At 46.2% G+C, this 17,500-nt stretch overlaps 2 protein-coding genes across 11 annotated transcripts in view; both read right to left on the reverse strand.

Moving 5' to 3' along the window:
- Positions 1–5,384, reverse strand: part of sytl2b (synaptotagmin-like 2b) — a 25,868-nt gene extending 20,484 nt beyond the window's left edge. The window contains exons 1-3 of one of the 3 annotated variants that reach the window (XM_031584000.2): positions 5,039–5,384; positions 2,884–2,959; positions 2,270–2,500 (exon numbers count right to left, since the gene is read on the reverse strand). In XM_031584000.2, coding sequence (XP_031439860.1) covers positions 2,270–2,370 — 101 coding nt within the window. In that variant the 5' untranslated portion in view covers positions 2,371–2,500; positions 2,884–2,959; positions 5,039–5,384. The remainder of the gene's footprint in view (positions 1–2,269; positions 2,501–2,883; positions 2,960–5,038) is intronic. The other 2 variants (XM_031583999.2, XM_031583998.2) reach the window with 2 other exon arrangements.
- A 1,923-nt stretch (positions 5,385–7,307) lies between these two features.
- The window catches only part of picalmb (phosphatidylinositol binding clathrin assembly protein b), a 28,102-nt gene continuing 17,909 nt past the window's right edge, over positions 7,308–17,500 (reverse strand). For 2 of the 8 annotated variants that reach the window (XM_031583858.2, XM_031583856.2), the window contains 14 exons: positions 17,316–17,439; positions 16,808–16,935; positions 16,512–16,603; positions 16,193–16,345; positions 15,157–15,240; positions 14,548–14,637; positions 13,954–14,058; positions 13,609–13,728; positions 12,833–12,863; positions 11,834–11,933; positions 11,666–11,725; positions 10,910–11,014; positions 10,370–10,474; positions 7,308–9,334 (listed from right to left, as the gene is read on the reverse strand). In XM_031583858.2, the coding sequence (XP_031439718.1) occupies positions 10,382–10,474; positions 10,910–11,014; positions 11,666–11,725; positions 11,834–11,933; positions 12,833–12,863; positions 13,609–13,728; positions 13,954–14,058; positions 14,548–14,637; positions 15,157–15,240; positions 16,193–16,345; positions 16,512–16,603; positions 16,808–16,935; positions 17,316–17,439 (1,285 nt within the window). In that variant the 3' untranslated portion in view covers positions 7,308–9,334; positions 10,370–10,381. Of the gene's footprint in view, positions 9,335–10,369; positions 10,475–10,909; positions 11,015–11,665; positions 11,726–11,833; positions 11,934–12,832; positions 12,864–13,608; positions 13,729–13,953; positions 14,059–14,547; positions 14,638–15,156; positions 15,241–16,192; positions 16,346–16,511; positions 16,604–16,807; positions 16,942–17,315; positions 17,440–17,500 lie in introns of all 8 variants that reach the window. The other 6 variants (XM_031583857.2, XM_031583855.2, XM_031583861.2 and 3 more) reach the window with 5 other exon arrangements.

Raw genomic sequence — 17,500 nt, forward strand, 5'->3', positions numbered from 1 at the left:
GAGATCACCCACACACACACACACACACACACAGCACAGCCGCACAGCAGAGCAGAGACTAAACACTAGCCTAACCAAGAGTAGATTCTAACCTACAGAAGACTCCAAAGCAGAGTATATACTAACTTAACAAAGATTCCAAAGCAGAGTATATACTAACTTAACAAAGATTCCAAAGCAGACCCCAGAGAGAGAGAGAGTGAATTCTAACCTAAAACAGAAACGTAAACTACATAAAGATGGACACAGTGTAGTACAGCACATCACACACACACACACACACACACACACACACACACACACACACACACACACACACAGTGGAGCACAGCACACACACACAGTGGAGCACAGCACATCACACACACACACACACACACACACACACACACACACACACACACACACACACACACACACACACACACACACACACACACACACACACACACCCAGTGGAGCACAGCACATCACACACACACACACACACACACAGTGGAGCACAGCACATCACACACACACACACACACACACAGTGGAGCACAGCACATCACACACACACACACACACAGTCACACACACACACACACACACACACACACACACACACACACACAGTGGACACACACACACACACACACACACACACACACACACACACACACACACACACACACACACACACACACACAGTGTAGTACAGTGTGCAACATGATGTCCATATTGAACCCAGGAGCAAAATCAAATTGCTTCACAGAATGATTGCTAATGGAATTAAGAGGCTCAGCGCCTTGAATGGGATCTCCTGTAAGAGTGCAGTCTTGACTCTGCCCTCCCCATCTCTCTAAATTGGGCCAATCACATAGCACAGTCTTGACTCTGCCCTCCCCATCTCTCTAAATTGGGCCAATCACAGAGCACAGTCTTGACTCTTCCTTCCCCATCTCTCTAAATTGGGCCAATCGCAGAGCACAGTCTTGACTCTGCCCTCCCCATCTCTCTAAATTGGGCCAATCACAGAGCACAGTCTTGACTCTTCCCTCCCTATCTCTCTAAATTGGGCCAATCATCACAGAGCGCAGTCTTGACTCTGCCCTCCCCATCTCTCTAAATTGGGCCAATCACAGAGCACAGTCTTGACTCTTCCCTCCCCATCTCTCTAAATTGGGCCAATCGCAGAGCACAGTCTTGACTCTGCCCTCCCCATCTCTCTAAATTGGGCCAATCATCACAGAGCACAGTCTTGACTGCCCTCCCCATCTCTCTAAATTGGACCAATCACAGAGCACAGTCTTGACTCTGCCCTCCCCCATCTCTCTAAATTGGGCCAATCACCCTCACTGGTGTTTCCCCTGTGGACCTGGGCTTAGGGTCTAATCTTATTGTTGGTCACACTTTGAGAGCGAGAGAGAGAGAGAGAGAGAGAGAGACAGAGAGAGAAAGAGGGAGAGAGAGAGAGAGAGACAGAGAGAGACAGAGAGAGACAGAGAGAGAGAGAGACAGAGAGAGACAGAGAGAGAGAGAGAGACAGAGAGAGAGAGAGAGAGAGAGGGAGAGAGAGGGAGAGAGAGGGAGAGAGAGAGACAGAGAGAGAGAGAGAGAGAGAGAGAGAAAGAGAGAGAGGGACGGCCAGCCGTAGATGTCCGGTGTGTCCCTTATTAAATGAGTGCATAACAAACAGTGCAGTTACAGCCGTGTTTACGCCGTGTTTACGCTCACAGGAGGAGGTGATTCAAGGACTCCATAAAAAGAAGATGGCAGCCAGGATTTCATGAAAGAACAGAAGCACTATCTAACTATCAAACTCTGAATGAAACACTAAACACTACAACTCTCTGAGTCCACACGTGAAGAATTTCTGTGTCACTAAAGAGGAAAGGAAATCTTCCATGTCAAATCTTCAATGTGCATCAAAACATCCCCTCTAATCATATATAGATATTGGCAGTGTGGTCAGTGTGATCATCATTCACTGAATGAGTCCCACATTGAATGAGATACAAATGACAAATATCCTGGCATGTGGCTGGATGATAAACTACTGATTAAAACACATGGACACAGACACAGACACGCACGCACGCGCACACACACACACACACACACACACACACACACACACCCCTCTAGGATCAGGACATGCTTCTCTGCACTGAACAGGATCTGGGGCCCCATGAGGTGATATATCTCACTGCTATATTAGCATGCAGACAGAGAGGACATGGAAACAAGTAGCACAGAGCATAAAGTAAATAAAGAGCTGGTGTACTTGATGCGCTCCTCCTCAGCTTTCTTCAGCTCTGCGTCCCTCTTCAGGACGGTCATGATGGCCCCCTGCTCCTCCTCGGTCAGGTAACTCAGGTCGATCATGGTGGCGGGTCCTCAAAGGGTCCCAGCAGTCTCCCCTGTCCCCACAACCTCTTGTGTCCCCACAACCCTTTGGGTCCCCACAAACATGTGTGATCCGCAGCAATGGTCCAAAGTCTTGTCTCAGTCACTGCTGTAAGGACAAGCACATTTACTATACATTAACTAACCCTAACCCTATACATTAACTAACCCTATACATTAACTACCCCTAACCGATACATTAACTAACCCTAACCCTATACATTAACTTACCCTAACCGATACATTAACTAACCCTATACATTAACTAACCATAACCCTATACATTTACATGTTAGGCTCTTTTTAGGGCCTTCAGAACTAACCTGAGCATTGATCAAACTGTGACACATTTAAATTAAAATCGTCACACGATGCAAACAACTATAATCACCCCACATCACACACAATGTCCCATTGAGGTCCATTCCCTGCTAACATTACGTGAAACAAACTCAAATGTCATTAGCCAAGAGAGACACCGTTAGTGCTTACCTGCTCAGAATGTGGTAATCCACTCCTCATCTCAGCAGTGAGGTGGCTGTTGTTGTGAAGCAGGCGTCAGGAACACCTGAAGCAGACACACAGACACACAGACACACAGAGAGCCAGCGGAGTGTTAGAGAAGTGGGAGGATCCTGCTGGGTACTCCTCAACACACGGCTGAACTGTGTACCCAAGGCAGTGCCAGGTGCAGTGCCAGGCACGCAGTGCTGCTGTCCGTCCGTCCGGCCCGGGGGAGTGAGAGCACCGGCCCAGGGGAGTGAGCACAGGAGTGAGCACAGGAGTGAGAGCACCGGCCGACAGGGGGAATTACTCCTGGGAACAGAGGAGCTGAGATGAAAGGCAGGCTGCACACGGACGTGTGTGTGTGTGTGTGTGTGTGTGTGTGTGTGTGTGTGTGTGTGTGGTGTGTGTGTGTGTGTGTGTGTGTGTGTGTGTGTGTGTGTCTGTGTGTGTGTGTGCATTGGCTATAAAAGGCAGTCTAATGTTGACCTCAAGAGAGGGGCCGGCGGACTCCAGAGGAGCGCTCCGTGATTAGAGTGAGCATGTGACCAGGCGGGCGGCAGACAGGGAGGATGGAGGAGCAGCATCGCTCAGAAACACACACACACACACACACACACTCAAACGCCACGGCCTGCTTCTCTCGAGCTCCCAGCAGACCTCATTCATCGGTCATTGACATCTCAGTGTGTGGTGGAACCACTACTGTGTCAATAGAAGAGAATTAATTTGAATTCAGCCAGAAATGGGCCTTAACAATACAACAATGCAATAAATGTGGTATATTCATGGCAGAACCATTTTTACTTCAGAAAGTGTGATTTAACTTTAACAAGTTTTAACAAGGACCCTTTCTTGAATACACCCATTCCTACCTGCAGTTTTAAATATGGTGATAGTCATTTTCCCATGAATATTTAGACTGTACCAACACACTGAGATTAATGCACACCTCTTTTAATGCATTTTAGTCAACTTTCAGGTTTGTTTACGCAATTGCATCAGTGTTTATGATGATGAAGATGATGATGAAGCTGAGTCCTTATCTCAGATGGGTCCTGACAGTGGCTCTAGTTCGTAGCCAGCCCGTCCTTATATGGAGAGAGGAAGCCGAAGCCCAAGACACTTCAACAACAGCAAGTCAGAGGTCATGTGTGTGTGAGTGTGTGTGTGTGTGTGTGTGTGTGTGTGTCCATGTCCAGAGAGAGAGGAAGCCAAAGACACTTCAACAACAGCAAGTCAGAGGTCATGTGACCTATGTGCTCCAACATGTAAGGCTGTGGAGGGCTCCTGAATCTGAGTGTGTGTGTGTGTGTGTGTGTGTGTGTGTGTGTGTGTGTGTGTGTGTGTGTTCGCTGATGTGTCCCTGACTCCGCAACAATGAATGTATTAGTATAGATTAGATTAAACTCAAATTGAGTTAAGCTCTTGCACAAAAGGAGGTATCACAGAACGACTCAAATCAATCCATGAACCACATCATGCTCTCCTGAACCACATCATGCTCTCCTGAACCAAATCATGCTCTCCTGCAAAACTTTTTAAATCTGGGGGATGTAGCAAATGTGGCAAATCAATTAAATAAGGGAGAATGTCCAGTCACAAGAAGCCTTCTGAGTTCGTAGGCGTTAGCCTCTCTTTACATAACCAGGCAGTAATTACATTTTTGTAATGAGATAATTGTGTTTGTTTCGTGAAGTCTCTTTTTGGCCTTATAAACAGTTTTGTTAACGGTACTTGTTGAGTTCTGGAGTCTTGAGTTGTACGGAGGAAGGGTAGCCTACCCTCAATAATAAAGGTAATACATTTACATCTGCGGTAACCGAGAGACTGTAAACAAACTATACCCCAGACACTCGACCACGCCTGTTAGCATACAGCTTTAATCTAATAAATACAACTCATTTACTTAAGATTTACTCTAATAGTTGTTTTCAAAAAGTTGTTAATAACACACTAAACATGAAATAGACCTGTACAGACCGAGGTTCCTTGAACTCCATCACATCACATACACCAATGTAGTAGGATTAATTAGGGGGAAAGCATCCTTTCGTAAATCATTTTTGTATCTTTTCCCTCTTAAATGCATCCAACTACTGACTACATGGGGCAGGGCAGTATGTAAAAGTTTTAAACTTACGCCAGGTTCACTTTCGCGGGTGTACAGGTCCTCGTCCTCTAGACTTGAAATCGTTCAATTAAATCAAACGATGTCTGGCTCGCGCATTGAGGAACTCCAAGCACGTGCTTTGAGTCGAGTTTTCAACACAATTCGCTGAAGGAGATTCAATTCGCTGAGTTGTTTCACACACGTGATGCACTGTTGCCAAGGTTGTCTCTTCAGGTCCACTTTATCGTCCCGCCCGTCAGAGAATAGTCCTTAAAGAGTGAGGGAATACAACCCTCGAGTTCGGCTGGTATTACATTCCTTCTCACCGAATGGATTTTCCCATCAAAGACCAAATGAACCTGCCTGTGGCTCATGTTTAACACGCAGACAAGGAGTGACAACATGGGATGCAAGGCCCAGTGGGTTTTTTTTTCTGGAGGGTCGGCAGGTGGTGATGATTCTTCCGACCCATTTTAGTTTCTATGCTCCCAGCCTTTGAAATACTCTGCCAGAATACCTACGAATGGCTTAAACGGTGGAAACCTTTAAACGTGCATTTAAGACGTACCTCTTTAATCTCGCCTATCACTCTTTGTAATATTTATATCTTCTGAGTGGTCTGCTGTACATGTGTGCTGTACATGTGTGCGTGCCTTGTAATATGTTTGCACTCACTTGATATGGTCTTTCATCCCTCCGGAACATCTGTGTCTCCTACAGGTCTCTGTAACACCCCCCCCCCCCCCCCCTTTTGTTTTCCTTCTTCTGTGAGGCGCATTGTTACTTCCTGGTATGAAATGCGACGTATAAATAAAGTTTGATTTGATTTGATTTGATTTGATTTGATAAGGAGCTCAAAAATCCCAGAATCAGTTAAATGCGCTCCAGAACAATCCCCTTTCAGAAGACGCAGAAAGCCTAGCTACATTCTGGCTGTCCCATCAGCAGAAGCCTTATCCACTACAGCACCACACTGCAAATGACAGAGGAAAGCAACAGGTCGATAAATAGCGATATAAGCAGCAGGTCGATAAATAGATATATGCAGCAGGTCGATTAATAGCGGTATAATATTTGGTTTTGTTTATTTCTGTATCGCAGAGTCTGAGGAGCCGAACACAGTGTTGGGGCCGTGGGACACGGCAGGCAGTAGCCTAAACCTTAACATTTAGATGCTAGTGGTTCAGATTTGTTCTGAGGTGCCATAGTGATTATACCTTTATATTAATACATCATTTAGTATTTGTTTTTTCCCTCCATTTTTGTTTTCTTTGTTTGTTTGTTTTTCTCAGATTTTTGGTGGACGGTGTCATATTCTTAGACTTCCCCAATCCCATGAAACTTGGTATGGTACAGCCCCACATGGGTCATACGGAATATAAAGTTTGTGTCCCTAGGTGGGTGTGTCCTTTGGTATGCTTTACATAAGGAGATTATATATATATATATATATATATATATAACACACTATATTGCTACATATGTGCTATAAATTGCAATAAAGGCCTGATGTATCAAATATCATATAAGAATCATTTATGTAAATGACTGTTTTTGCATTTTGTAACACTTCAGCTTAAGAATTTAGAATTTTCTGGCTGACATTGGATGTGTCAGTCTTTAAAAGATGAAATGACACGTATACATACAGTACATATATATATTATTCTGTCTTATTATATAATACTGTTTTTATTTCCTACAATGTCGTTCCAATTATGGCAGACATCAAGAAGATTAGTCCACCAGCTCCGCGGGACTGCTTTCATAGAACTTATTGTTATAATTACATCTATGGTTATAATAACATCTTTTTCCACATAAGATGAACCTTTCATAGAACCTATTGTTATACTGTAATTACATCTATGGATATAATAACATCTTTTTCCACATAAGATGAACCTTTCATAGAACCTATTGTTATAATTACATCTATGGATATAATAACATCTTTTTCCACATAAGATGAAGATTGCAACCAAACCTATTCGCTATTCAGGGGTTCTCTAAATATCAACATAAAATCCGAGCAGAACCTTTCACGGTTCTCCCCTGGCAACACGCAGAACCTCAGATGACAGCCTGAACACCGCATACTGTGTTAGTATCAAGATCCCCTGTGTTTGAGATCTTAACTGCCTTACGGTCATCATGAAGTCCATGTTTCTTTCTACCTGTCTGTTAAGAGTTTGAAGACAAATATTTGCTAAGCATTTGTAGCCTAGCTACACCCAGCAAAACTCAGGTTGGTTTACAGCTTAAATGTTTACCCAGGACAGAATTACAAACAGAAAAGTCTTGTGGAAGCTGCACTTTATTTGAAAAAGAAGAAAAAAGAAGTCCACCACTTTATGCATATATCTTTTAAATAGATAAAACAAAACATATTTGTCTGTGAACACGACACAGACAATATTCAGTCAAATTGTAAGCCAGGTAGAGTCAGTTCTGATTGGATTGCTTTCAAACCATCTGTTGCCTCCTAGTGAAATGAACAGTCCATTTTATTTACACACACCCACACACACACACACTCACACACACACACACACACACCCACCTCCCCCCTCCCCACACACACACACAGAGCACCGATCAACAGTGCTTGTCATTACTCCGCTGCAGCTGTCCACTTTGTCATCTTCTGTTTTGTTTTAAATTTTTTACAACAAATTTACAGCGTAAACAGACTCCTCGTGGCAGCAGCTGCCGACGGAGAAATGGTGCCCCGTGGCGGGTTGGTGTGGGGCGGGGGAGTGGGAAGACGTCGGAGACGAGGGAAACTCTTCACATTCAGATGAGAGGCGGCAGCCAGTCCCACGGCCAGCCACGCGTATCGCACACACACACAACCCTCACACCCAGGGAGCAGCGGAGTCACACACACAACCCTCACACCCAGGGAGCAGCGGACTCACACACACAAGGCCCAGAGGTGCTCCGGATCCTTCGTATCAGTGCAAAGATCACGTGCCAGATCAGGGTTATATATGTGTCAGATCAGGGATATATATGTGCCAGATCAGGGCTATATATGTGCTAGATCAGGGTCATATATGTGCCAGATCAGGGCTATATATGTGCTAGATCAGGGTCATATATGTGCCAGATCAGGGCTATATATGTGCTAGATCAGGGTCATATATGTGCCAGATCAGGGTCATATGGAGTCAGATGCTTCCTGGGTCCTCAGTGCTGTGCACCAGAGTTTTGCTAGTCAATCAAATCCTCCATTTCAAATCGTAGTATTGATACTCCATTTCAAACCCTAGCATTGACTATATAGATTCCTGACTGATTTTTTTTTTCTAATTTCTTATTCCCCTGATACTGCAGGGTTGTGAAGTTTCTGATCTACAAACAATTGATCTAAACACAAACCTTTAGTGCTCTGTCATTCCCTTAAGAGGTGTATGTTTTTATAAATCTATTTAAAATCTCTACCCTTCCATAATACAACCCTTACATCCATCGCCATGGGCCCTCCATTTAAAGGTACTTCATAGAACTCCCATTTTAAACCAAGAATCATAAATAAATACAAAGTGCACACAGGGAACGTCTCCTGTGAACACGCGTCAGAAGACAACACTAAACAGGGAACGTCTCCTGTGAACACGCGTCAGAAGACAAGACTAAACAGGGAACGTCTCCTGTGAACACAAGTCAGAAGACAAGACTAAACAGGGCTAACGGGGGACGAGCCGCTCCTCTACGTGTCAGTGCCATCTTCAGTTGCTATGGGAACTACCCACCTTGTTCATCATAGGGAGAAGCAAGTGCCTCCTCCCTCCTCTCCTCTCCTCTCCTCTCCTCGTATCCATAAAGAACACCCAAACTTAATCAAATAAAACAAAAATATAACAAAACAGATCTGACATCAAACTATAGTTCCAAATACATAATATCAAAGTGTCTGGGCATCCACGCCTATCTTCAGACATTATAAATTGGATGAGGATGATGATGGGGATGAGGATGAAGAGTCCCTAAGGGTTACAGCAGCAGAGAGTGTGATCTCAGACAATTTACAAAAACCACTGCAAGCTCCTCCTCCTCCTCCTTTACACACACAATCACACCAGCTCCCGTCCACGATGTGTGTGTGTGGAGGGTTTTATTTCTGATGTTTTGTCATGTGATGGGAACAGATCCTCCAGAGGGCTAGGCAGCAAGAGGGGGGAGGAGGTGTCCAGCAGGAAGAGGAGGTGTCCTGCAGGGGGAGGAGTTGTCCTGCGGGAAGAGGAGGTGTCCAACAGGGGGAGTCGACTTCACAGGAGATCTTCATCCTTCAGCTTCAGCTTCAGCCTACATGAACTGCATCTGTCACAAACAACAGGGACAGTTGGCTTCCAGTATGCAAAAAAACACATGATAGCTGCTTTTAAACTCACACACACGCACACACACACACACATGCATACACTCACACAAACACACACATACACACACACACACACACACACACACACACACACACGCATACACTCACACACACACACACACACACACACACACACACACACACTTCCACACACACACACACACACACACACATGCATACACTCACACACACACACACACACACAAGTGCTCTTTCCATGTTACTCTCCACACACACGTGTTTGTGTACCCAGTGGCTGGCAGTGTAATCCTCACTCTATGACTATAAGCATGACGGAGGGGTGGGCAGAGGGCTCAGGGTGAAGATCTAGAGGCAGGATGTTTAACACATCTCATCTCATCTCATCTAGAGGCAGGATGTTTAACACATCTCATCTCATCTCATCTAGAGGCAGGATGTTTAACACATCTCATCTAGAGGCAGGATGTTTAACACATCTCACATCTCATCTGGAGGCAGGATGTTTAACACATCTCACATCTCATCTGGAGGCAGGATGTGCAGGATGTTGAACACATCTTATTTAGAGGCAGGATGTTTAACACATGTCATTTAGAGGCAGGATGTTTTGCACAGCGTGTGTCAGGTGCAGGAAACGCATCTGAAGGGAAAACACGCATACCATGCTGATATAATAAGCACACACACGCATATAAACACATGTACACATGTATGTACACACACACATATGCGCGCATGCACACACGCACACACACACAGACTGTGAGCATGCACACACACACACACACACAGGCTGTGAGCACACACACACACACACAGGTTGTGAGCACACACACACACAGGCTGTGAGCACACACACACACACACACACAGATTGTGAGCACACACGCACACACACACACCCACACACACACAGGCTGTGAGCACACACACACACACACACAGGCTGTGAGCACACACACAAACACACACAGGCTGTGAGCATGCTGTACCTAAGAGATGCTCTACAGGAAGTCCTTGAGAGAGAGCTGTGCAAAGGGGTCCTGTCCAGGCCCACGGAGGGGGCTTTGACTGGAGGGGCTAGACGCAGCTGAGGGCTAGCACACACACACACACACACACACACACAGGGCAGAGAGGGATATATATACACATATACACGCACAGGGGGAAGAAGGGGAACACACACACACACACATACACACACAAAGGGATAAGGGACACACACATACTGAGTCAGGAAACAGGAAGAGAGAACAGGAATATGAAGGTAAGGAGGATGGTGAAGGGGTTCTGGTCTTAGAACACAGGAAGAGAGGAGAGGAGGATGATGAAGGGGTTCTGGTCTTAGAACACAGGAAGAGAGGAGAGGAGGATGGTGTAGGGGTTCTGGTCTGTTAGAACACAGTCTCTCTTCCTAAGATGAGCGTTCAGGAGACACACACACACACACACACACACACACTCACACACACACACACACACACACGCGCACACACGCGCGCGCGTGTGCAGTGTGGAGAGTGAGGTACCTGTGCGCTGGAGACGGAGCCAAAGGGGTTGGACGGCCTCATGACGGGCTGGGAGTACATCATGGTGGGCTGAGTCATCATCCCCATAGAGCCCATCTGAGGTGGCTGCACACAACAATCAGCCAATCACAACACAGCTCACCGCGGTACCAGCCAATCACAACACAACTCACCGCGGTACCAGCCAATCACAACACAGCTCACCGCGGTACCAGCCAATCACAACACAACTCACCGCGGTACCAGCCAATCACAACACAGCTCACCGCGGTACCAGCCAATCACAACACAGCTCACACATTAATATCAGCCAATCACAGCACAGCTCACCGCGGTACCAGCCAATCACAACACAACTCACCGTAGTACCAGCCAATCACAACACAGCTCACCGCGGTACCAGCCAATCACAACACAGCTCACCGCGGTACCAGCCAATCACAGCACAACTCACCGTGGTACCAGCCAATCACAACACAACTCACACATTAATATCAGAACACGATTCTCACTGATGCTGTACAATAGGATCTGTGTGCTGTGTGTACTGAGTGTACTATGTATAGTGTGTGATCGTGTGTGCGGTATGTATTGTGTGTGTGTGTGTGTGTGTGGTATACATAGTGTGTGTGTGTGTGTGTGTGTATGTGTGGTATGTATAGTGTGTGTGTGTGTGTGTGTGTGTGTGTGTGTTATGTATAGTGTGTGTGTGTGTGTGTTATGTATAGTGTGTGTGTGTGTGTGTGTGTCACTCACCATGCCATAGGCCATCATGCCAGTGGGGGTGGTGGCAGGGAAGGCCATGACAGAGGGAGGCTGAGGGGAAACCGTAAATAATCAATAATCAATGATAAATAATAAATGAACAAGAGGACGGCTGAATCAACACCCACGGCTATACATTTTAGAGGCCCGGTGCGTTACCATAGAAACAGGGTTCCATGTGGTCGTGGGAGCAGCTTTGGGTTGCCAGTGCATTCCCCCGGTCAGCTTCTTCTCTCCGGGCTGGGTCCAGTGGATATCACTACAGAGGGAGAGGAGGAGAGAGGGAGAGGAGGAGAGAGGAGGAAGAGGAGGAGGAAGAGGAGGGGGTGGAGAGAGAGAGAGGTAACATCAGCACACACTCATGTCAACAACATGCAAACTGCTGTCTACTGTCAAACATGTCTATTGACAAACATGTCTATTGACAAACATGTCTACTGTCAAACATGTCTATTGACAAACATGTCTACTGACAAACATGTCTACTGACAAACATGTCTATTGACAAACATGTCTACTGACAAACATGTCTACTGTCAAACATGTCTATTGACAAACATGTCTACTGACAAACATGTCTACTGACAAACATGTCTATTGACAAACATGTCTACTGACAAACATGTCTACTGTCAAACATGTCTACTGACAAACATGTCTATTGACAAACATGTCTACTGTCAAACATGTCTACTGACAAACATGTCTATTGACAAACATGTCTACTGACAAACATGTCTATTGACAAACATGTCTATTGACAAACATGTCTACTGTCAAACATGTCTATTGACAAACATGTCTACTGTCAAACATGTCTATTGACAAACATGTCTACTGACAAACATGTCTATTGACAAACATGTCTATTGACAAACATGTCTACTGACAAACATGTCTATTGACAAACATGTCTACTGTCAAACATGTCTATTGACAAACATGTCTACTGACAAACATGTCTATTGACAAACATGTCTACTGTCAAACATGTCTATTGACAAACATGTCTACTGACAAACATGTCTATTGACAAACATGTCTACTGACAAACATGTCTACTATCAAACATATCTACTGTCAAACATGTCTACTGACAAACATGTCTACTGACAAACATATCTACTGACAAACATGAGTCCTGTGTGAGATGCTTACTTCTTTGTGGTGCCGTTTCCAATCCCTAGACCTGAAAGACATGAAGACAAAGAACCAAAATAAATAAATACACACTGAATTCACAGTTTCAATTCACCACATTAAAAAACGTCAACTAACTCATTCTGGACACATTCTGCCCCCCGCAGGCAGCTGCCCCCCAGCACACCTAAACCAGTGATCGACTCAAAGAGTAGTACAATCATGATAACATTCAAAGTATATAATAGTATAATGGGGTTAGTCATAGATAATATACTGTCTTATTGTAGTATATAATAGTATAATGGGGTTTGTCATAGTTAGTATACCATCTTACTGATTGTAGCATCAGAGTGATAGAATGCTGGTACTCATGAGAGTGATAGAATGATAGAATGCTGGTACTCATGTCATGAGAGTGATAGAATGATAGAATGCTGGTACTCATGAGAGTGATAGAATGCTGGTACTCTTGAGAGTGATAGAATGCTGGTACTCATGAGAGTGATAGAATGCTGGTACTCATGAGAGTGATAGAATGCTGGTACTCATGAGAGTGATAGAATGCTGGTACTCATGAGAGTGATAGAATGATAGAATGCTGGTACTCATGAGAGTGATAGAATGCTGGTACTCATGAGAGTGATAGAATGCTGGTACTCATGAGAGTGATAGAATGCTGGTACTCTTGAGAGTGATAGAATGCTGGTACTCATGAGAGTGATAGAATGCTGGTACTCATGAGAGTGATAGAATGCTGGTACTCATGAGAGTGATAGAATGCTGGTACTCACTGCCGACCAGGTTGGCGAGGGAGGAGTCCAGGTCGTCAGACACGAGTCTGTCTGGCAGATTGGGGATGTGGAGTTGGCCAGAGGACGCCATGGTGGGTTTCAGGATTCCGCCGGTGAGGTCTGGGTGTGGGGGGGGGGGGGGGGGATGAGAATCTTTCAGACTGACATTTGTCATATTTTATGTTAAAATGGATTCTCTCTGCCGATCACAAGACTATTCGATATGTGCTATATCCCTGGGCAGGAGGAAGGGAATATATAACCAGCAATCACATTTGGCTCAATACGTCCCTCAGTCTGACCATCACTAGAAATATGTACGTGAGGGAGAGGAGTAGAAATTACCATCAGAGTCTTGGCTGCTGGAGCCAGCGTTGGAACCGAACACCGACTCAAAGTCCACCTGCAGAGGGGCCGCCGTCTGGGGGGGGGCGGAGGGCATGGAGTACCCTGAAAAAAAGGGGGACACACTTCAGTCTGAAACCCAAGCATACACCTCTGTACCCTAAAACACGGGGGGGGGGACACTAATGGCCTAATGGACTGTGTGCAGGTATAAGGCCTAAAGAGGCCAGTGTGTGCAGGTATAGGGCCTAAAGAGGCCACTGTGTGCTGGTATAGCTACAGAAGCTAAGGACCTTACCTCTAAAGAGACCAGCTGCAGAAGCTAAGGACCGTACCTCTAAAGAGACCAGCTACAGAAGCTAAGGACCGTACCTCTAAAGAGACCAGCTGCAGAAGCTAAGGACCTGACCTCTAAAGAGACCAGCTGCAGAAGCTAAGGACCTGACCTCTAAAGAGACCAGCTGCAGAAGCTAAGGACCTGACCTCTAAAGAGACCAGCTACAGAAGCTAAGGACCTCACCTCTAAAGAGACCAGCTACAGAAGCTAAGGACCGCACCTCTAAAGAGACCAGCTGCAGAAGCTAAGGACCTTACCTCTAAAGAGACCAGTTGCAGCAGAGGGCTCCTGCGGGAAGGGGGGCGGGTTGGGGAGGTGCTGGAGCGCGGAGGCGGAGCCGAACGAGTCTGTGTGAGCAACATCACACGCAGCAGCAGGAGGAGAGCAGAGGAGAGCAACACAACCAGGGGCATGGTTAGTAGAGATGGCACACAAACACACACACACACACACACACACACACACACACACACACACTGGAGACACATTATTGCCATTCATCTTTACGTCGTGGAATGTTCTCAGAAAATACTACAAAAGGTCATTTGGACCAACAGAACAAATGTCAAGGAGGTTATTCTGAGACCGTCTGAGGTCATTACACCCATAAGGTTGATTGGTCATGACTGTCTGAGGTCATAACACCCTAAGAGTTGATTGGTCATGACTGTCTGAGGTCATAACACCCTTAGAGTTGATTGGTCATGACTGTCTGATGTCATAACACCCTTAGAGTTGATTGGTCATGACTGTCTGAGGTCATAACACCCTAAGAGTTGATTGGTCATGACTGTCTGAGATGACTGCTGCACAGGGGGAGGGGCCTTATGTTTGCTGTCTTGCAGGAAACATAGGTGCGCTGGTACCTGAGAGTAAGCTTTCTATCCGCACTGTGCGTTTGTAATTGGTTGAAATAGATGAGCTTGGGTCAATAAAGGGATTGTATTGATCTACAGCAAAAAAGAAATCAAACATAGAAGACATAAGATGATCATCTGTTCACAAACTAAAAGGCTTATTTGATTACTGAGTGATATATGTGTTTCATTCTCTCTTCAGCTGTTCAAGAGGTTACAGTATGAAACACATTTCTATTTGAGTGTCTGCCTTCTTTATTCAGCCAAGGCTACATATCTGAACCCAAACGATCCACACATTCCCGCTTTAAGAGCCGCTTGTGAAGAGTGTGCTCCTCAGCTAGCTGGTTCAGTGAGGGTGCTCCTCAGCGTGCTAGTTCATTGTGCTCCTCAGCTAGCTAGTTCAGTGAGTGTGCTCCTCAGCTAGCTAGTTCATTGTGCTCCTCAGCTAGCTAGTTCAGTGAGTGTGCGCCTCAGCTAGCTAGTTCATTGTGCTCCTAAGCTAGCTAGTTCAGGGAGTGTGCTCCTCAGCTAGCTAGTTCAGTGAGTGTGCTCCTCAGCTAGCTAGTTCAGTGAGTGTGCTCCTCAGCTAGCTGGTTCAGTGAGTGTGCTCCTCAGCTAGCTAGTTCAGTGAGTGTGCTCCTCAGCTAGCTAGTTCATTGTGCTCCTCAGCTAGCTAGTTCAGTGAGGGTGCTCTTCAGCTAGCTGGTTCAGTGAGTGTGCTCCTCAGCTAGCTAGTTCAGTGAGTGTGCTCCTCAGCTAGCTAGTTCATTGTGCTCCTCAGCTAGCTTGTTCAGTGAGTGTGCCCCTCAGCTAGCTAGTTCATTGTGCTCCTAAGCTAGCTAGTTCAGTGAGTGTGCTCCTCAGCTAAGACACAAAGATGGAGTTACTTATTAAGAACGAATTTGAAAGGTGGGATTAATTACAGCTCACCATAGAAACATACTGCACATTTATGATGACACACAGCTACTGAGAAGACAAACACACACACACATGCACACACGCTCAATCACCAAGAAGAGAACAAAGGATTTGTGTTTACCACCAAACATGTCATGCCCTGCAGTCCTAGAGGAGAAACTAAGTCCCTCGGGGGACACTACGGGGGCAGGGGCTGCCTCAACAACAAGCTTGCTTAGGAAAGGGTTAAGGTTTGGAATGGCGTCATCGACCGCCTCAGAGGAAGAGAAAGGATCTGAACAGGCAAGAAGAGAGAGAATAGAAGACATTAGAGAATGTATTAGAGATTAGAGTGAGAAGGCAGAACGCAGAACGGACAACATACAGTCAAGCGTGCTAGAACAGGAACCCTGAGATGGGGCCACACAGACCGACACAATGACCCCCCCCCCTACTCCTACCTCCCCATCCAGAAGCCACAGAGGTGCTCGGCTGCACTGTGGAGTGGAAGGTCGTCTGAAGGTCAAACAGGTCGTTCTCCATCTTCAGGGCACTGAGGGAGGTAAGACATGAGAAGACAATGCTGTAGTTCCTGTAGTTCCTTAGACACACACGCGCACACGTACCGCACACACACACACACACACACACACACACACACACACACACACACACACAAACACACACACACACACACACTATGCAGCGGGTCTGCAGTCGGAGCCGGCCTCTGGTCTCTGCCTGGGCGTCAGCTTACCCGTTTGAGCAGCTGGGTGTGGAGAAGAGGTCCATGGCAGAAGCCGTGCTGATGCTGCCCCCGGTGGTGGAGATGGGAGATGTGTCTGTGGTGCCAAACGACGGCCTCTTGGACAGCTCCTTCAGTCTCTGCTCCTGAGCAACACAAACACACCTCAGACACCACAGCCAGTGAGGACAGTAAAACCACCTAGAAGACATTCTAACACACACACGCACACGCACACGCACACGCACACGCACACGCACACGCACACACACTCACACATACACACCCACACACTCCACTTCCTGTGAGTACATTCTAACCATTCCCCAGCATTCACTGATTTCCTATTAAGACATGTTTCTGCCTCTCTCCGATGACAGGGCTCTATGTGATGGAAGGCCCTTAATGAGTGATTAAACATGTACAGTGAATGGGTAACTTATCTGGACATTCCTCATGAATTGGCACTAATTATGACCTTGACCTGTCAGGGTGAAAGGTTAAAGGTCACACAGGTCACCTTGAGGGCTTTGAGGCGTGCCTGCTCCTCCTCCAGAGCGGCCTGCTTCTCCCGCTCGTCCACTTTGGTGAAGGACATGCCGGTGTTGGCGAGAGAGGACACGGCGTTGGACAGGGTGCTGGCCCTGGAGACACAGAGAGAAGGCGTCACACACACACACACACACACACACACACACACACACA

Source organism: Clupea harengus, chromosome 17 (assembly GCF_900700415.2).
Source record: "Clupea harengus chromosome 17, Ch_v2.0.2, whole genome shotgun sequence".
NCBI lineage: Eukaryota > Metazoa > Chordata > Actinopteri > Clupeiformes > Clupeidae > Clupea > Clupea harengus.